The sequence below is a fragment of the Lissotriton vulgaris genome, chromosome 9 (assembly GCF_964263255.1).
Source record: "Lissotriton vulgaris chromosome 9, aLisVul1.2, whole genome shotgun sequence".
NCBI classification, from domain to species: domain Eukaryota; kingdom Metazoa; phylum Chordata; class Amphibia; order Caudata; family Salamandridae; genus Lissotriton; species Lissotriton vulgaris.
The window spans coordinates 559,125,515-559,147,738 of record NC_141697.1 but is presented as its reverse complement, the minus strand read 5'-3'; the positions used below and the strand labels follow the sequence as shown (position 1 = coordinate 559,147,738).

The following is a 22,224-nucleotide window of genomic DNA, read 5'->3' as shown; positions in this document are numbered from 1 at the left end:
TTGTCTCTCGCTGAATACACACTTTCTGCCATTTTACAATTGGAGGACGGACCAGCAAGCAGCGAGTTCTGATGCTTTTCTCCAGTCTTGGTGGGGGAGGTTGCAGTATGCATTTTCCTCAATCTCAATGATCAAGAAGGTCTTGTCTCAAACGCATTGTCAGACTGCACACCTGATTTTGGTGACCCGCTTTTGGAAGGCTCAGTCATGGTTTCCAGTGGTGATGGCACAATCTCGTGATCCACTGGTCCAGTTTTTGCTGTTCCAGGATCGTCTGGTGGATCCGTCACACATCTATTGGTGGTTCAGGGCTGCTTGTCGCTTATGGTATGGAGAATTTTAGGAGACAATGGCAGGTGTCGGAAGTTTCGGACCAGGCTATGTTCTTCTTGTCCTAGTCTTGGGCCCCACAGTACTCACAAACGATATGCTGCCTCCTAGTGCAGATGGGTTCCTTGATGTAATGAATAGCAAACGGAACCCTTGGGTGCCAGTGTTCTAGTGATTGCTAATTAAGCTCCTTAGGGGTATTAGGCTGCTTTGTCCCCCTCCCCCCAATTGAAATGTTTCATTTTGAGGGATGTAGATCTTAAGAGGAAACAGTTTCCAGCAAAATTGAGTCTGCTTTTGCCCCTCATTGCTTGTAGGTGAGTATCCAATATGAGAGCTTTGGGTATTACGGGTAGAGTATTTACTCCTACATGTGTCTCTTTTCGGTTAACTAAGCACACTAAGACAGATTCATGTTGTGTGTCTTATCCGGCTTTTCCTGACATTCAGGAATTGTGTGTGGTAAGGGGCCTTAGGGCCTATGAAGATTGCACACCACATTTTTAAAATACCCTGGCGGTCATTTGCTTATTTTGTTGCAAAGCCTTTTCGCCTGGTGACTTCTGCAACATTGGCTCATTGGGTCACATGGCTGTTGGTTGAAGCGGGCATTGATGTGGCCACGTTTGGGACCTATATGGTCCGTGGCGCTATGGCATCTAATGCTTTTCCACTGGTCCCGGTTAGAGGGCATAATGGCAGCAGCTGATTCCAGATTTCAGAATTTATATCCGAAGACGATTATACATGTAGCTTCATTGGTGGTGGCACAGCTTTAAACTGCCTCTGCTCCTGCCATAAAATAAAAAAATGTCTTTCTAGGACATCAAGAACTTTCAATTCTATTAAGGACAAGTAGGCGAGCATTATTCCACCTGGTGTTACAAATAATAATGTGTAGTATACACCATATTGTTGATATTGTTGACATATTGGTTATATAGTTGATATTCTGTTGTGTAACCTTCCCTTTGGTTTCAGCTCCATCTTTGGAGATGCATGGGGTCATATTATCAAGCCCCAGCGATAATTATCGCTAAGCACACTTAGCGCTAGGATAATTATCGCCGGGTAGCGTGGATTTTCATCACTGAGATAGCGTGCTATTAGCAACGCATATCTCAGAAGTGATAAAAATTCTCGCGCTAACTGACAAATGAGAGATTATCGCTGGAAAACCAACGATAATCTCTCGAAGTTTGGCGTTAGCTTGATGATAGGGGCTCACAAACTTAGCCATGATATCCACCTTCCATAGGATATCATGGCTAAGTCAGGAAAATACCAGGTGTAAAAAAAGCAGCGGTAACCGCGGTTAGTGCTGCTTTTTTTTATCACTAACAGGGTTAGCGATATCCTTGATAATAGGAGAAATGTCGCTTAACAACATTTCTCCTATTATTTTTCTCTGGAACGCCCCCTTTGCAGCTCATTAGAGATGCAAGGGGAAGCGTAGAGAAAAAGGGTGCTAACATGCAAATTTGCGTGTTAGCACACTGTTGCTGATAGGAAGATAATTGTATCTCCGCTTTCTTGGCTTTTAAAGCCAAAAAAGCAGATATAAATCCCTTGATAATATGCCCCATGGTGTTACAATTCCTTTTCTTATCGACAGGTAGACGCCGTTGGGAAGTAAGGGGTTGGAGATCCATCTGACTGGATCACAGTCGAAAGTACGCTTTTGAGGTGTCATGTTTGGACATGGCTGTTGGCGTAAAGTTGCTGTGTGTCCCTGGTATCCAGACTAGAGACAGGCCATTCATTCACAGTTGAAGCTGTTTGATGCAAAGAAAGAGGACAGAGATTTGTTTCAGGGTTTTTTAATGGGGACTGATACCCACTGATTGGTAGAGACATTCAACTTAGAGCTCATTGGATATGTCGTTTAAAGCTTTGATAGTTTTCATTAGCTGCTGTATTTTTACAGTAAAAAAGAGAAGCATACATCCTAATCTCTGTGTCCTTAATCGAATTGAAAAGTCCGTCTGAGACTTATATTTTATTGTTTAATTACAAATTCAGCAATGGTCGAAACAGGTGTCCAAGAAGACTGGTTTTGAGATTAGAGTTTATTTTTTTACTAAGTAACAAAAAACACACTAGGAGTGTCCAGAAAGAGGCATAAGAGGCCTTAACTGCACAACATAGGCAGTCATCTAAAGGCAACAGTGTCCCCTTGTGGAATACGAGGGGAAACACTTCACGTGTTTTGTAATGTTTTGTAACAAAAATCTTTAGATGCACAGTAAAGGTTGTAAAAATTCACAAGCCTTTATTAATTCCCAGGATTCTCTTGCTTTTTGTCTAGGTGAAGGCAAGGAGCACTTTCGAAAAATGCTAAACTTTCAAGGGCGCTTGGAGCAGGTGAGAAAGGGTTAATAAGCATCTGGTGGCCTTTTCAAACAACAAACTTAAAAATACGAGAGGAAATTTCAGCTTCAGCCTAAACATATTTTCAAGTAAAAAAGTATTTTATTGGATATCTAACCTTTGCAAAGTCAACACACAATAAGTTAAAAAAAGATCACAATGCAAGTTAGAGCGAATCTCAGATACGGGATTCCAGAAAGTCAAAATGTAATTAAAAAACTACATTAGCTTAAATCTTAATTAGTACTTCAAGTGCCGGAGGTGTTAAAAAAAAGGTGTGAGTGCAAACATGTCAGTTCAGCCTTTGAAAACTGGTTTGCTGGCAACTACTCCAGACAAGACAACAGTCAGTAGAGGACAACTATCTGTCCCTCTGCACACGGATCTCCAACATCTCCGAACACCTCGTCCCTCAAAAAAAGGGCAAACCAAAGAGACAAGTACCTGCCCCTTGGTTCGATGACTCATTGAGAGCCCTCAAACTAGCCTGCAGACAAGCAGAGAGAAGATGGAGGCAAGGCTATTCTGATGTCAACAAAACTCTTTGGAAAGACAACCTCCGGGCGTACAAAACTGCCATTGCCCAAAATAAGGCCAACTACTACTGTTCCACCATTACCAACGCTACCAATAGTTCGAAAAGTATTTTTCAGATACTTAAAAACTTAACCCATCCAGACTGTGTCACTTCATCACAGACCCCCACCCAAGCCCTCTGTGATAATCTCGCAGCATTCTTCACTAATAAAATCAACACCATCATTCAAAACCTGAAGACACTCCTCTCTCTGGGAGCCCCCAACACCCAGGGACCCAGCACCAGCTCTCAAAACTTGACGCCTCTAGGCTCCGGCCTGACGACCAGATTACGGGAACTTCCTCCTATCCCGGTCTCCGAGTTTGAAAGACTGGCGCTCGGAATTACCTCGGGCTCCCCGCTCGACCCCCTGCCTCCAAAAATTTGGAAAAGTTTTGGAACTGAACTCTTCGGCACCATGCGCCAAATATGCAACCAGTCCTTGCACAGTGGTTATGTCCCAACCTCGTGGAAACAGGCGCTTGTCACCCCACTCCTAAAAAAAACCCTCCTTGAGCCCAGATTGTCTATCTAACTATCGACCCATCTCCCTACTGCCATTTCCAGCGAAAGTCGCAGAACGATGGGTCAGTTCCTGCCTCTCCAGTCACCTAGAACAGAACAACTTTCTAGACGATCACCAGTTCGGATTCCGTCCTGCCAACGATCAACTACGCTGATGACACGCAGCTCATTCTCTCTTGGGAAGGAGAAGATTCCATCCCCTTAACCACCTTCCACGACTGTTTAAGAGAGACGGCTGGGTGGCTCCACAGAAACTCCCTCCAATTCAATTCCTCCAAAACAGAGGTCCTGTTCTGTGCTGGCACCAATATACCCCGCCAGTTTCCGAGTGAATTCTGGCCTCCAGAGACTAGAGACAAACCTCTGCCAGTCTCCTCGGTCCGCAACCTGGGAGCCATGCTCAATAACAAGCTGAGTATGGAAACCCAGGTGGCAAAGACAGTGGGGATCTGTACAGCCCTGCTACACTCCCTGCGAAAAATCATGCCACTTCTCCCTGCACAAGCCCGGGCGTCGATAGTCAGGTGTACGATACTCAGTCGCCTTGACTATTGTAACGCCCTGCTCCTTGAGTCTCCTGTCACGCTGCTGGACCGACTTCAAAGAATTCAATCTGCCGCCGCCAAGCTGGCTCTTGGCTGGACGAGAAGGTCCTCGGCTACAGCAGCCCTGGCCGAGCTACATTGGCTACCCTTAAAGCAGCGTGAGGCCTTCAAGTCCCTCTGCATTGTCTTTAAGGCTCTGCATGGACTCGGGCCCAGACCCCTGCAAGCTTTGTTTCTGTGGTACATGCCCACGAGAGACTTACGATCATCCTCGGCCTGTCTGGTAAAGGTGCCCAGATTCAACAAAGCCAGAACCGGGGGCAGATCCTTTAGGGTCGCAGCGGCCAAGTTATGGAACAGCTTGCCCATTGACATACGCCAGATCCCACTACTTCTTCCATTTAGGAAACGCATCAAGACCTGGCTATTCCCCTAAATTCTGCCCGCCTGCTACTTTATTCCGGTCTCTCCTCAGCAGAGTATTCTCCAGCGCCAGGAAGCCTGCAAGGTATCAGTCGCGCTTTATAAATACTCAAAATAAAATAAATAACAGTCGACAAAGAAAGCGGCAGCTAGACTGATCCTCAACCTACCCTAGAGAACCCACATCACCCTGCACGTGAGGGACCCCCACCGGCTCTCAGTTCAGAAGAGATGATCCTTTAAGTTCCTGACCCAAGCCTACAAAGCCCTACATGACTAAGGACCCGCCTACATGAACCACTGCCTACACTTCCACCAGCCACACAGGAACCTCCCCTCAACACACCTCGCCCTCGCAGAGATACCACTCATACGCCGTAGCTGCTCCAGAGGACGCTCCCTCGCCTACCTCACCGCCAGAACCTGGAACACCCTGCCCCTCCACCTCCGCACTTCACCCTCACTGACCGAATTCAAGAAGGGGCTCAAGACCTGGCTTTTCAACTAAGACCAGCAGATAGCGCCTGGATACCCTCCTGGGTGACAAGTTTCGCTCTAGAAATACGACTTGATTGGTTAATTGATTGACTCAGGTGTCAACAGCAGTGGAGTACCACATTAGCCCCAGCGGTGCAGTAGGGGGTATTGTGGGTCCCCTCAAAGTACTTTGCATGGAGGCCCCCTCAAGTTTTATTACAGCACTGGTCGACGGGAGTCTTTTTGCCACGATCACTGGTAATGTAATTACCTGGGAGTTAAGCCTGATGTTGTTCCCGTTGCACAGGGCACAAGTCCTAAAAAAAGAAGTGGGGGGGGCACTGACGTCATGACAGGAAGTGACGTCATGAAAGGTGGCTTGCACCATCAGACTCATTGCCTGCCCTTGCTCACCCGTTAGATGCGATTGCATCAGAGAAGCCAGCAGGTGAGCAGCGTTCTGAATGGGTTCCGATCTCGCCCCAGGGAGGCCAAAGAGTGAATGTGTAGCTCCGTTTGCTCCAGTTATCGAGCTCCCGGTAAAATAAGTGGGGGGATGCCGTCCACCCGCGTGGTACCCCGACTCGAGCCGTGCCGTTGGAGCACTCCATGATGGCTTGTCTACAACTGTGCACTTCTAGGGAATTAAAGTGGGGGAAACAAGAGTTTACATTCAGGTAGGAGTGCCTGACAAATGCATATGACGTCAAGTATTGATTCTTGTTCTTGGTGACATCATCTGCATGCTGAATCTGTAGTTTTTGCCAGCCACTTGGGCTGATAATCCACACCTGGTAGTTCACCCAGGTGCTGGTTCGTGAATGGGGTGTTAACCTCTTTCCGGTAACAACTGTCCAGGCAGGGCTTAATTTGAAAAACAAAATAGTTCCATGGCCCTACTCAGGAGATCACTGGAACTTACACCACCATTTGCCCTTGCCAGTGCTTGCAATGGTGGTACCAACACAACTACTAACCATCAAACTCCTACAAGTCTGTCAATTCAGTTTTTCCAGGCCCCAAATGCTATAAGAATGGCTTTGAAACCGGTCCCAGGATGCTTGTTTCCGGTCCAGGGAAGACATGGCTTGGCAATTCAGGCTGGACTGTTCTCATGAGGCACAGGGACAGACTAATTTGCATATGGCCATGTCTGAACCGTGGTGGTGGAGTGAGCTAAAGAATGATGATGGATTGTAAATTGATACTTGTATAGCGCACTACTCACCCGCAAGGGTCTCAAGGCGCTTGTACGAATACCGCTGTGGAACCCGTCCTGGCTTTCCCTGTGAGGCGTCCACTCCTGGGCACCCCCAAGGTGGAGGCCAGGCATCCTTAGCGTTGTGGGGGCCGTTGTGGAGATTAAGCAAGCTATTGCCCAGAGTTGCAGAGTGGGACTCTATGATTAGAATAGGCACCGAGGCGAGAATGATCAGGCCCGGGAATTTTGAGCCCAAGACCCGCGAGGCGGGGAATTGAACACTGGTCCCGGGCTAGACCTCTGCATCAGGGTCTGCCGCTCTAATCATTGAGCCACACTTCTCTAAACCAAGATCAGTTGACTGGGGATGAGTTCTGGGGAAGAGGGGGAGGCCCTTCCACCTCCTCTGGTCGGAAGTATGTCTCCAGGAAGGAGATGTCGGACATTTTGGCACATGTCCCAGACAACTTGAGGTTTTCTGCCTTCCAGCATGATGAGGAGAGTGGGGCTTTTTCTCTCAGTATGTGAGACCCTCTAGGTTGGGCATGCCTTTTTAGGGCCCGGTACGAGAGATGGCTATGCAAGAGTGGAAGGAGGTGGACAAGGTCCAGGCCCCTCTCTTTCTCCAGAAAATGTACTTGGTGGAGGGGGATGACCCTTTGCCCCATTCTGTGCATTTGGATTCCATTATGGCTACATTGATTGGAAAAACTGCCATTAACCCGGAAGACTGTGCCCCGGCTGATGCCACTGACAAGAAGGTAGATTCAGGCCTTAAGAAAGCTTTTGCTGCGGTAAATTTGGTTTTGAGGTCGTCTGTTTTCTGCATACTAAGCACAGTCTCCAGTGTAGAATTTTGACAAGTGCGCCCTGACTTTGCAGGAAAGTTCGGAGTGTTCAGAGCTGTTGGCGGCCCTGGAAGAACAGGCTAAGCTGCTGGCGGACATTTCTTTGGACATCATTCAGGCTTCAGCTATGTCCACTGGGGCTTTGGTGGCTGCCAGATGGTCTTTGTTGCGTCAGCAGTGAAAGGGTACATTTCAACAGTTAAAAAACTGATCACGATCTAATCAATCAAAATAACAAGTGACTACCAAGTCCATTTCTTCATCTATTCTTTAACTGTACAAGCGACCTTTATTTTAAGAAAAATGGGTGTCACTTGTTATTTTGATTGATTAGATTGGTTTGGACTTTATGTTCAGATGAACTTTAGGAATAATTTGTGAGTTCCTCTTTCATTTGAATGCATCGTGATCAGTTTTTTAACTATTGAAATGTACCCTTTGAACTTTTGAAAAATATATATAAAAGAAATCACTTTTTTGATAAAACAGACTTCCCGTGTTGCTTCATTTTCCTTTGTCTAATTGTTAGACTGATATACACAATAGAAATCAGATATCAAAGTTGCTCAAACAGACTGATATATAGAGAATAGACTCTAGTCTGGAATCTGTTGATTTATCTTCCAAATAAAACCCCTGCTGGCACCATTTTAACTTTCTGCATGCTGCAGAAGGCTGAAGAAAAATGTTAATGACATCACACCAGTGGATGGAGAGAAGCATCTGCAAAATAAATCATACATATCATTTTAGTAAAATTAAAAGTTCTTGATTGATGCCAGGCTTAAAAATGAAGGCAGTTAGAAGAGAGTTAGAGGGGAGCGATGAGTCAAAATGGAGAATGTAAAACAACCGGACAGGAGAGCCACCTGGTCTGGTCAAGGAGGGCATGGCAGATGTAGAAGCAGGGGAGGATGGTGCCTTGTGTCTTACCTACTAAAATCTGTGAGAAGCCAAGCATCCACACTGAAAGAGAGAAGAACATATCATGAGCGAGCACCACAAAACTATCAAGATCAATTACAGGCCAAAAGAAGGTGTGGCTTTTGGTAGAGGAGACATATTTACTGGGAAGACATGCAAATCCTGCTCAGTGAGACAACAGGGATTGGGTGCTGTATGTGCAGAATATACAGAGGCATCAATGACAAGGCTGAATACATTCTAAATAAGAAGGGTGAGACATCCACCAGTGTTGGCACTTGGCCTGCATCTACCAAACTCTATATAACCCCCTTTGTCTGCAAGTCAGGCGTTTTACGTAGAGGCTGAGAGCCAGTCTTCAAACCATCCATGCCACAGTCGTCCATTCACCATTCTGTCTCCCGTACCAGTGTGTGAAAGCCATGGGAGACATTACTTACATTTGTAGGGCATGATTTAGAATTTGGCGGCTTGTTTACTCCATCACAAATGTGAAGGATATCCCATGTGCCTTATTACAAGTGCCTTATAGTCATGGCTCTTGTAATAAGACAGATAGTCTATGGCCCTTGTAATAAGACAGATTGTTTGTCCCCCTTGTAATAAGGCAGACGAGATATCAGTCACGTTTGTGACGGAGTAACCCATCTACCAAACTCTAAATCAGCTCCTTAGTCCTTTGAGCAGATTTTTATTCAGGGATTTGGGCGGTTGCCTTTTTGTCTAAGGAATGTCATTTGAGGAGTCAAGCCCATGGACAATACGCCTGGACACTCTGACAGCACCCAAACCACCTTCTTCTGATTCAGGGATGTCAGAAGCCAGCACCAGATGGAGGAGGCGAATTCAGTGCCTGGAAGCAAGTAGCCAGGGGTTCACTGCTGGAGGACTTATAAAGCACATGCTGATTGCCCCACAGGGCTCTCTTACTCTGCTTATCTCATGGGCAGGATTGCCAGGTGTAGGTCCATGAAGGTCAGATCCATGCCAGATGTTAGGGGAACCACTTACTATGCAAATTATTTCCATTCAGGTGTATTGGTGTGAATGGATACTATGGTTTGGCTTAGTGGACAGGGGCAGGGTTTACCTGCAGACTAACGTTGGGAGGGTAGAGGAAAGGTGGGGTCAAGTAGCCCTCCCAGCATGAAAAAACAGAGGAGCACTAGTGATACAAATAAAAAAATAATTAACTGTGGTAAAGCTTTCTTGGGTCTTAAAATCGAGATTACAACATAGAGCCTACTTAAAAGTGTACTGCAACTTCCTGACATCAGTGTTCAGCATCGGGAAGACGTTTGTCCTCCATGCAGGCAGTTACACCTTTGGGTGTATTTGTTCCTGTTTGCCTTTCTGTTCCCGAATTTTACCCTATTCTCATTTTCTTCACTCCCTGCTTTACTTTCACTGTTTTTATTTACATTGTGGTCTAGTTGATTTTACCTTCATTAAGAAAGCTAGCTGATGGCAAATCCAATTTGTTATGCTCTGCTAATAGAACAATCTAATCACGGGAGCTCCTATCAACAGTGCAGCAGGTGCAGTGGCACCCATCTCCAGGGGTGTGAGGGGTCCACTGATGTTTTCTAAACATAAGGAATTTGGGAGCATTTTCTTTTCTTGCATTACGATTCTGCAACCTTGCTACTCCACTGTGACTGGTCGCTTTGTGGGAGTATTATGCCAAAATAGCCAAAATGAGAAGGCGAGAGAAAGGAGTACTACACCGCCGGCCTGATTCACAAAGGGCCTCCGCATGCGCAGTGCTGATTCCGGCCATAGGGCGGAGACGCCCCCAACGACTGGGACCTCCGCCGCGAGTGCCGGCCACCATGTTTTGCCTCTTGTTTCACCAGTTTCTGCTCTACCCAAATTCCATAAGGCTCAAGAGAGTGAAGTTCGACCATGGAACCTGAACTTGGCCTAGCTGCCTGGATGAGGCTTTCTACCCCTAGAGCCAGCACAAGGCAGATGGTTGGTGACTATGTGAGGGGCACAGAGGTACTGGATCCTGCCACCCATGCTATCCATGGTCCGTGAGCCACCAAGTGACACCAGGGCCGGCTTTAGCACTGGTGGTACCCAGTGCAAAATTCCTTTTTGGCGCCCCATATATGACCTCCTTCATGGATTCCCTCAATACCGCCCTACAAAAGTGCCACTCATCTCGCCATAACCTCTCTCTCAAATACATTTCACTGTTTTAAAGCGCTGCCAAAAGCTGGCTTTACTAACACACTCAGCTATCCACATAAAATACAGACCTGTTCTTTGCAGCAGGCATATTAACCCTCTGAGCTACTCCATGGAGAGTCAAAACTGCCACTCCAGGTCTGCGCTCAGTGCGGCTGCACCAGTCGCCCCGCCCTAAAGCCAGACCTGAGTGACACTCACAAACAGCGAACCCTCAATGAGGAGACATTACAACATAAGAAAAAGAAAATAATAGGAAGATGAATCAGGCACTTACTGCAGAACCGAAAGATACAGGTGCAGGTGCAAAGAGATGGATCCTAAAATAAAGAGAAACAATTAAAGTCTTGTTGAGGAGGAAACTCGTTCAGTGCGTCCACATGCGTAAAATATGCAGATTGCAGATATGACTCTCCTGGTCCCTCTGGCATACCTCCTAGGAGGAAACAACTCTAATTTGGTCTAATCCCAGTTACTGTAAATGTCTCTTTTCAAGTCTATGGATCTTTTTCAACAATGTGTTTGGCACTATAGGCAGTGCTTAATTTGCGCCAGTTGTTTCCGGTGCTCGGCACCGGCACCTAATTGCCAGCACAGGCGCTTATGACAGTCTGCCACAAGGTGGCACAGACTGACTAATTTCGGGATGAGCAGAACTACAGTCATTTATTAGTTCAATTTACATATACAGTGACTAATGCCTGCCTGCCAAGCAATTCTTATAGCTTTGGGGGTCTGAATTAGTATGAATTGTCACCCTTGTAAGAGTGTGATGGTTAGTAGCTGTGTTTGTACTGTCATTGGCATCTGGCAGGGGCAATGTGTGGTGCATGCTGCAGAGAGCCCCGGCACTTATTCTTTTACAAATTTAGCACAGACTATAGGGCTACAGGAGGCCCTAATCCTTGCTTCTCTCACTAGGACACATGTGCCTTTGTCAAACCACCTGCTCATTTAGCTCGGACCGGCACGTTTTAGTCGAAGACTTTAGCCGCTGTGACAGCCAAAATCTCTAAATAAAACTTCGGGGGGGAAATGAGGAACTACAAGGAATAGCACCCATAATTAACAATTACGCAAGCAATTTCTCATTTCTAAGGGGATTCTTAGTTCCACTCATAATTGACCAGGGACTCTGCCCTGGAAGGTACTGGGACACCCGAAATCGGAAACTCCAGAGGGCAGAGTTACAAGCCATATCACCAGGGCATGTGATGGCGCCCTAAATGTGTACTATTGTCCTGCACTAAAAGGTAGTGTCATTTCCTAAGTGTCCGCATTCCCAGTTAGTCTGACCTGGTGTCTGGAATGCTGAGAGTGAATTGTGTAGTAGAACGTTGGTGTGATGTGGCGGTGGAGCTCAGAGATAGGGATAGTTGGAGGGATGATGGATACCTGATGTTGCTGTAACCTAAAGGCCTAACATGAAATAAATAACTAGGGGCCAGATGTAGGTAAATCTCATTTACCGATTCTTAAATACCGAATTTTACCGATTCGGTATTTATGAATCGGTAAATGAGATGTAGGTAAAAATTCGGTAATTTTTACCGAATCGGTATTGCCCATTGATTCCTATGGGCCTTGAAGCCCATAGGAATCAATGGGAAATACTGATTCGGTATTTACCGAATCGGTAAATACCGAATCCTGCAAGGGTGCAGGGGGTGTCACTTTGACACCCTCTAGCACCCCAAGTACAGGCTTGTGTGACATGTGGCATACATACATGCCCTAAGGGCATGTCTGTGTGTCACATGGCACATGTGTACATGCACAGATGTGCATGTACACCTGAATTCGGTATTTTACCACCCAATTGTATTGGGTGGTAAAATAACGAATTCTGAAGGCCTGTAGCACTGTAAACAGTGCTACCTACATAAGAAAATACCGATTCGGTAATTTTACCGATCAGTAATTTTTCCGATACGGTAACTTTACCGAATCGGTAAAATTACTGATTCGGTAATTACCAAATCGGTAAAATTACCGAATCGGTATGTTTTTAAGGCCCCTACATACCAATGTCCAAATACCGGTCGGAAACGGCCGAAAATCGGTATTTTCGGCCTTTTCCGACCGGTATTTTGACACCTACATCTGGCCCTTAGGCCTAGATGTAGGTAATAGCAAATTACCGAAGGGTAAATACCGAATTTTACCAATTCGGTATTTACTATTCGGTAATTGCTATGTAGGTAAAAAATTCGGTAAAAATACCAAATCAGTAAGATTCGGTAATTACCGAATCTGTAATTGCCATTGATTCCTATGGGCCTGTAGGCCCATAGGAATCAATGTCAATTACCGAATCGGTAAATACTGAATCGGTAAATACCGATTCAGTAAAATTACCGATTTTGCAAGGGTGACAGGGTGTCACTTTGACACCCTGTTGCACCCCTGATTTTGACTTGCGTGCCATGTGACACACAGACATGCCCTTAGGGCATGTCTGTGTGCCACATGGCACAGGTGTACATGCACAGATGTGCATGTAAACAGGTATTCGTTATTTACCATCCAATAGAATTAAATGGCAAATATCGAATCGGTAAGGGCCTGTGGCACTGTTTTCTGTGCCACCTACATATTGATTTACCGATTCGGTAAATTTACAGAATCGGTATTTTACCGAATCGGTAACTTTACCGATTCGGTAAATATACAGAATCTGTAAATTTTAAGGCCCCTACACATCTCCATTTGTAAATACCGGTCGGTAACGGCCGAAATCGGCAGTTACCGACCGGTATTTGCCGACCTACATCTGGCCCTTACCTCCTACCTGAATGGCCTCAGACTCTTGTATGAAGATCCTGCCCTCTAACATCAACAGACAGATGTATGCTTCCATTCCACCAGGGGATGACCAGGTTCTGTTGCTTACAACATTTCTTTCAACTATTGCAGGGATTGATGGAGATCTAATTTACACGCATACCCTATGCCTCTTTATGTAGCTTGTTTCTTGATTCTTCTCTTTGGTTGTATACATATTTTGCAAGATTGATAAAAAAAAAATTTAAAAACGACTTCAGTGCTACAATGGCTTAAGTCAGGTGTGCACGCTCATATGGCTAAAAAGGCTTTTGCCCCCTCCCCCGTTGTGTCTCAGCCCAGACTGCTGCAGCTCAATCCGCTGTGGCATCAGCCGGGCAGTGTCTGAAATTTTATTTCCTATACACCTGAGTTTTTCACAGGTATTGAAAGACTATTTACATGCCTTTTGTGAACTGGTTAACAAAGCTTTGCTTTTTTCCATGGTTTCAGTACCCCCAGGGTCCCCACTCTGTCTACTCCTTACATTTTATTTTTACTGCCACAGTGGCAGAATGCATTTAGTGAAAAGGCATCTCACGAGTAGGGGTGCCAACTTTCAAAAAGAAAAATACCGGTCATTTGTTGTTTAAAGAGTCTGCTAAGGCCTCCCCTTGACACTCAAAAGGGCTGCAAATAAAATGGTGTGTATTCATTTGTAACATGACTTTTTTGTGTTTGTTTCCTTCAATTATTAGTCATTGATAATTAATGCAGCCCTAGAACACATCTAAAAGGGCTTTCTTTTTATATTTGGTGTTTGAAGTATGCACCGATCAATACTAAAAAAACCCGGCTTTAGGCGATTTTGCTTTTTTGTACTGGCTGTGACATCAAAATACCGTTGGTGCCGGTAAAAATCTGATAAGCTGGCAATCCTAATCACAAGAGTGAATATTTGTTGCAGGATCAGCAAATTATTTATTTCCGCCACCCTCCATCCCTGATTGATGCCATAATAGCACTAGTTTAATTTTTCTTCCTTTTTTTTCTTCCTTCTCTTTTGTCAAATTAATATATAAGTGGAGATAAAAAAAGATTTGGACAGCCTCGATTCAATAAAGGGAGATACCCGGTCCCTCCATGAAAGAAGGGGGTGGGTCAAATCCTGGGTTCCCGATACTGTACCGCCAAACTTTTTACTCCAATTATACAGGCACTTACAGATTATGCCCCAGAAAGAATGCTATTCATAATTTAGCAATCCCCTGTGATCTCAAAAAACCTGTATTTCTGATTGATAATCATTGGACCAAGAATAAACCATAATAAAGCAGATTGGAAAATGTTAAAAATGTTAATCCTTTAATAAGAGAAAATAAAAAAAAAGAAGAAAGTGGCTTTGTAAATTAGGGATAGGCTACCTTATACCAGTTATCCTACAAGCTCCAAAGTTTTATTATTTTCGTGTTCTGTGTTGCTTGGTCCAGTTTAGCTATGCTTTGTACCGAGTTTACCCATTCTCTTTCGAGAGGAGGATTCGGTAGAATCCATTTAATACGCAAGTCTCTACACGCCAAAAGAACTAAAATAAAAATAAGAGCTTTACATGCTTTAGACAGTATCCTATTGCTCTCCTCAACCGGTGTTACCCCAAAAATAACCAATGCCAGGCTCACCTTAATTTCTTGTCCTGCAATTCCCAAAAGCGTCGTACCCACTTTCTGCCAAAAGATCTGGATGGAGGGACACTGTCAGAACATGTGTGCTTCATCTGCATTTAATTCTCTGCACTTTGGACAGCTTGGGACCCCATTTTTGCCAATCCCTGAGGTGGCATCAAAATTTGGCATCAAATAAGAGTTTTGCTACAGATACCGTATTGTAGACATTATGCACCCAACTGGAAATCACCTGGTACACCAGTCTGTTTACAAGATTTGCTTGCAGTACCTATGAAAGAAAGAGGAATTCTCAGATGGAATCAACTCTTAGAAGGTGCAGAATTAATCCCTTGGCAAAGAATGCAGGAGATTTCAGAGGGATCTGGCTCTAAATTCAAATATTATCAATTATTAAGTTGGGCCAAAATGCCAAGAAAAGGGGGAATGGATAGTTTGTTTTGGGAATCCCAAATTTCCTTGCATCCCCCTGTGCGAAAAGAGGTATCAGAATGGTACTGGATGTTGATACAGTCCATGGAAGACACACAAGCCTTGTTAAGAGCGATCTGGAGGAAGGAGCTGCGGGCGTACGATCGCGACTTATTATGGCAAGTATCTTTATCCTTCCTATGGACCTGTGTGAAATCTGCCCACTAAGAAAAAATCACCTTTTTACTATCCACAAGGCATATTGTACTAGTTTAACTTATATCTGAAACCCTACGCCAGCAGTCAGTACAATGCCGAAATACTCCAGGTGTCTGGGAATGCATCCTCTATTTAAACAACTCACTCCTGATTCGCACCGCTCCCACTTTACTTTCACGCTCACCCTACACTCACAGTGATCACACTGCACTCCCACTGCTCAACATGCACTCACGTGATTCCCCTTCTTCCTACTCTGCACTCACACAAACACATCACTGACCCTGCATGCACATGACACTACACTCACTTGTAACTTTTACCACTCACCGTACAGTCACAACAATCACATTGCACTTACAATCTTCATCCTCCTCCTACTCTGCACTCACATGAAAACACCGTTCACTCTGCACTCACAGTGACCACACTGCATTTATGCCCCTCGCCTTGAATGTATGCCATTCTCCCTCCACTTACCCTGTGGTCGCATTAGCACTCAGCTCACCCTGCACTCACAGTTCTTACACTGCACTCACACTAGTCACCATGCACTTATGCTTTTCACCCTGCACTTACATGAGCACACTACTCACCCTGCACTTATGTGATACTTCACTCACCTGTCACTTGCACGTCTCACTCTGAAATCTCACTCAAACAAGAACATCACTCACCATACATTCGTTCCTCCCACTCTGCACTTTCACTCACATCCAAGTTCATCTGTCACATCACTCACCCTGCAGTCACTTCTCTCACCCTAATCTCTCACTGTGCATTCATAGGCCCTCCTGTCACTCACACAGCTCATCCTTCACTCACATGGGCACAGCACTCACCCTGCACTCACACCACACAAACAAACAAAGTACTCACCCTGGAGTCACACCACTCACCCTGCACTACCTCCTCGCACCCTGCAATCACACCGACAAGCCTGCATTCATATGGGCACTATGTCCATCCAGCTTGCACACATGGACAATAGTCTGCCGGAACTCAGAAGGACACACCATTCACTCTGCACTAACTCCTCTCTCCATGCACTCACCAGTCACTCTCACAGATGACTCTTTACTCTCGCTGCTCACCTTGCACCACACACAGGCACACCACTCGCCCTGCATTTACATGGCTCACACCACTCTGCACTCACTCCTCTCACTTAACCCTCACATTGGCCCTCACATCGCATTCATGCAGCTAACCCAACACTCACATTGGCATATTTTTCACCCTTCACTCGCACCACTCATGCTGCACTCACTCACACTATTCACCATCATCCAGAACTTACACGAACACACCTCTTACTCTGCACCGATACAAATTACACAACTCTCATGAATATACACATATTACTACAAAGGAACCCACAGAATACCTGCTATTTCCATAGGACTAGATGCCTATTTAATTCCATCTGCAACAATCGGACTGGTGCAAGAGCAAAGCGTGGACTGAGAATGTGGAATGGCACAAGGGGATGGCACACAATCCTCAATCCAGCACCATACCCCAAAGCCTTAGCACTAGTGCTGAGGCTTTGAGTATGATTGAGGATTGTGTGACAACTTCAGCCATTTCTGTGTTTCCACTCACCACAATGCTTCCTTCCGAGACATGTAATTTTTTTACATTGTAAGTTGAGTGTAAAAAAAACACAAAAGTGGAAAGTGTTACTGTATATGATCCATGGCTGCTGAAGAAGTTAAGCATTTTATAAGATCAGTTGGATGCCCTGATTTTACAAGTTAGAACAGGTTACATTTTGCAGGAGCCTGGCACTTATGCCTCCCTGCACATGAACCTGCACTGGTGGATGACAACTTGATGCACTAATCTGTTCTGAGACACTGTGCTTCTTGGGGAGGTACAGTTTCAGCAGGACTCATACATCATTGGAGACCAATGGTTGCTACAGAGGGCTTAGAACGAGCTGCCAGTGCTGTGCACTGACTTGTGACATCCTCATCCTCTGGGCTTTGCACCAAACCCCACTGACTGCATGTGCTGCCTTCGGGCAAGCAGGTTGATGGGCTTGATTTCACTTACACTGAAGTCGGGGTTGACACCTGTCTGAAGACATAGCCACAGTGCTGAGACCACCACCAGATGTTGGGGTGGGGTCCCCATGCATGGGCTGCTCATGCTGCCATGTGGCAAGTGAGCCTGACCCCAACATTCGTGTTTTCTGCCGTCCCTTACTGGCAACCAAGTGGCGATGGGCCACAGTTAGCCTCCTCTACCCACATCAATGCACTGTCCCCCATTTGGATAATAGAGAGGCTGTGGAGGCCAATTTGTCCTCACCCGCACCTTCCTTCGTGATGATCGGAGCACGATCCTTAAGGCAATTCAAGACTCGAGGGAGGCGTGGAGCATAAAGTTGATGGTCTCCGGTTGACTTCTCACTGCGCAGGCAGGACTTACGTAAAGTAGCAGAAAGAGTGACTGAAACTGAGATTAGTATCTCTACAACTGAAGATGAAGTCACCATACTCAAACACAAGGTATCCAAGTTAATGTCATCAGTTGCGACACTTGACGCAAGGACAGAAGATGCCGAAAACCGCTCAAGGTGTAACAATCTGCACCTAGTTGGACTTCCCAAGACCTTAGAGAGCTCCACCCATGTAGAAACTCTGGAAGCCTGGTTCCGATCCTGGGTCCTTGCAGACAAGCTCTCCAACATGTTTGTTATTGAGAAGGCGCAACATGTTTGTCATTGAGAGGGTTCATTGGTCCCTTACTCAAAGGCCCCCGACCGGCGCTTCACTTCAGCTGGTGATACTACGTATTCTCAATTTTCAATACCGTGGCGCAAGCCTGCATGAGGACCACAACAAGCGTGGTGTAACAACGGCGACGATCCTTTGAGGAGGTGGAACAAAAACTTTGTTCCCTCAACCTCCTTTATATGCTTCTGTTCCCGGCACACCTCAAGGTTATTTTTCAGTCTTCCATCTACTTCTTTGATACTACCGAACAGGTCTGGGAATGGGTAACAGAGGGCCGACAACTGTGGCCAGCTGAGCAAGGAGAATGCCACGAGACAGAGACACGGAGACCACCCCCCACAACGCTCCCCGTGAGGAGGACAAGGAAGAGGCGCTCACAATCTCAGAGACCGAGGACTGGTTGACGGGAGATGGGCACATCACTGAGCCCACCCCAGTCATACAAGGTCAGGCAATGGTGTAACCAGATAGGTTCCTCACTGACACTCCGCAGCACTTTTGCTCCATATACACATTTCCCAAATCATGGACATAATTGGCAGATGATACCTGATGTGAGAACGAGATTCTGTAAGGGTGTTGGACCAACCATTAGCTGCCTGGGGTGCTAGTGTGAGAAGCAGCCTAGACCATATCAGTCGAGAGGGGAGATGAATGAGACTCATATGACACCCATTAAATTAAGCTTAAATGTGTGTTGAACATTACAGTAAAGTGTATGTTCTAATCATTGGGATATTCCCAACTTGTTTACCTTGCCTATTTTCTGAATCCTGTCAGGCACAGTATTCGGCCCATTGGTGTGTACACTGCCATTGAGTTCCTCGTGAGCTTTATGTTTGTGTCCTCCTGATTAGGTCTCTCCTACGCAGTGCGCATGCACTGCATAGAAGACCTTTAGCTGTCGAACAGCTCTTTTTACAAAGCACATACTCGTGCTTGTGGCGGCATACGCGTTGAGGGAGTGTGCAGCGGCGTGCCACAAGCACGAGTATGTGCTTTGTAAAAAGAGCAGACTGCTCTCTCCAGCGCACGGCCTCTCTCTTCCGCTGCAGCGCGAGGCGCGCGCTTGTTTTTATTTTTACTTCGGCGCACACCACTCATGGGAGGCTGCTGTTACACGCACCTTTCAAAAGTTCCTCATTATTTATTTTTTTGCTCCGCTGCTGCACACGTTTCAAAAGTCCCTTTGTTTCCTATTTCTTTACATGCTAAAAGCGGCTGCCCACTATTTCTTTTCATTTTCATTACTTTTGTTACAATCTTGGAGCGGGTGCCACGATTGCATCAAAAGTAAGAATATAAAAAAAAGGTGCTTTTCTATTTCTTTACTTTTGATGCAATCGTAGCACCCGCACCAGTGCTGAGATTGTAACAAAAGTAATGAAAAAGTAAAGCAAATGGTGGGGGGCCGCTTTTAGCATGTAAAGAAATAGGAAACAAGTATTTGCAATGAAATTGGTCTCACATATACACGAGTTTAAGCTATTGCATTGCAAATGCTTGTTGGAGTTTGCTTCTCCAGTGCAATCCAAGACTCCCCACAGTCAGTGTCTAAGTGAATCTTTTACCTCTCACTACCCCTTTCTTTGAAATACATTTTCGCCATGGCCGAACTGTCCATCACTTCCGACATTTCTGAATGGGAGTGAATAAGATTGAACTGGATTTGAACGCATTTTGCCAGTTACAAATTGCGTACTAATTCATAGACTTTTGGAGCATCTAGTTAGGATATTGTCAAGTGTAACTCCTAGACTGTCATTTAGTCGTCGAGTCCAGCTCATCAAAAGATAATTAATCTGTTTGCACAAAATTAAACATTCAAGTCAAATATGTATGTTAAGGGCAATAATGTGATATTAATTATTTAAAATACATCTGCATGGCGAGCATTTTCACATCTTTTAATAATACGATATTGATTATTTAAAATACATCGGTATTGCGAGCATTTTAACATTTCAAAAAAAATATTTAAAAGTTTCAATTTTGGAATTCCATTTTTTAGGGCTTGCGCCTGCGTTGCAATGCACAGCAGTGCTCGCGCAGCGAGAGTCCTTTTGTATGGGGTTCTGAAAGCTGCTCACACGCTTGTGAGTGTGATCAGGCTTTCTCCGCCCACCATTGGCTTTAGCGTGTTTTTTTTTTTAAAGCCACGTGCTTGAGCAAAGGCGGGCGCATGTCCCGCCTTTGCAACGCCCATTCACGTCCGTGTCTAGCACGCGCAGCAGCGCACGTACGTATCACCGCCGCTGTCGTGTTCCCTCCCCGCTCCTCTGTGGTGCATTCGTGCATTACTGTTTTTGTTGCTTACTTGTTTAATTAGTACCAAATTGTCAGAAATATAGGTTTTTGTTGTTCTTCTTTTTTCTCAATGGTCGATACTGGATACTGGATGGGAACGTGTAAATATTCAGTTAAAGACGTTATCCCTGAATAGAATTACTTATTTTGTGTGACGCTTAATTTTCACGCAGATATCTGTGTGGAACAATAACAGATCTTACTTACAGTCGTCCGCCCATATGTCTACCTGACAGTTGAGTTTCGAAAATGCCTCTTCCACACAGTCTACAAACTATGCTGAAGTAAACGAAGCCACTGGCAACGTGCCGTTCATTCACATCATAGGTACTGTGTGCTGTGAAGAGACAAACTTCTCTGTTGATACAGCGAGCAACATGAAGAAATTCCACATGGACCTGACGGGTAACATATTCTGTTATGGGAGCACCACCCAGCATCTTTCACATCACGTATTTTCCCGGCAGCGTTCATGAGGAATTTGTTTGTTTACAACACAAGGGCAGATTTGAAGTGCCTCTGTCTTCTGTGCTCATTTAGCACTGCCTCAAACACAAAAAGGCTCGACAACTCCCAAAGGCCCCATTCAACGTGATCGCCTAGGACAACACAATGCTTCCTGTCTGCGTAAAATCAGCTCAGATCTGTCCGGTTGATGGAGCAGTGGTGTATCCCAGTCTTCTTTCTCAGCCAGGGGGTTATCAAAGTCCGCGTGGGCAACAAATGTCCGCACCAGGTGAGGTGTCTGGGTTGTCCGGCACTCACAACTCCAACATTCAGCTGACGCGTAATGTTCATTTTGATGTCTCCACCTGCTCAGAACGAAACCTAAACGTCACATGTTTGCCTCGTATCATGGACTGATGACCACAACTGCGCACCCAGCTCCTGTCAGGGAGCTCGGACAGCTGCGGCCCGAGGGATGGGCCCGACCCCGGCAGCCTTCTGTTGATGCCGCCTGGCACAGCATTCTTACCTTGCGTTACCATGTGTAATGTTTGTGTTGCAGAGCCTGGTAGGCCGGTATTCTCTCTCTTTTTTTTATTTTGTTATGCCCCAGCCTGCGCGTTTATCACTCAACAGTCATGTTGTCACCTTTCCACTACAATCAACAAAACAATGCATGTTAACGCAAGATCAGCTTAATGGTTCTGTGTAAAATGTTTTGTTTGCAGACGCCCTATTCAAACCAGTTTTCCTGCATTACACAACCAATCGGTGTCTTGGCACTTTAACCCTCATAATAAAAAAATCTAGTTTTTTTTCAATTTTTGAAAGTCCTACGGACTTTAAGAAATGCAGCGCAGTAATTGTACCATACTGATTTTTACTCCTTTGTCTACAATTTCATGTCCGAGGGAAAATCCATGGCAGTATTTGGTATGACAGCCATGGCTCCCAGTCCTTATGTCACACCTTATAAGATGGAACGAGATTCCCTTGTTGCAAAACAAAAGTGGCACCAGAGTATTCACACTCTGCAGGTTTGCAGCAACATCTGCTTTTTATTTTTTTTTAACTAAGAATAGTTGCTATAAAATGTGCAAGATTTTGAAATCCATTCCATTATTTGTGATGCAGAAAGGGGTGGATAAAGGACTCTTTCCTAACAAATAGGTTTTTCCAACATGTGTTTCTTCAGTGCATACAAACTAGCCAAATGTAAGAGTGCACTATACAAGTGT

At 45.3% G+C, this 22,224-nt stretch overlaps 1 protein-coding gene across 1 annotated transcript in view; it reads right to left on the bottom strand.

Annotated features, from left to right (window-relative positions):
• Positions 1-22,224, bottom strand: part of LOC147691791 (uncharacterized) — a 71,947-nt gene that overhangs the window by 14,603 nt on the left and 35,120 nt on the right. The window contains exons 2-3 of the mRNA XM_086936683.1: positions 10,691-10,733; positions 8,230-8,262 (exon numbers count right to left, since the gene is read on the bottom strand). Of these exons, the coding sequence (XP_086792809.1) occupies positions 8,230-8,262; positions 10,691-10,733 (76 nt within the window). The remainder of the gene's footprint in view (positions 1-8,229; positions 8,263-10,690; positions 10,734-22,224) is intronic.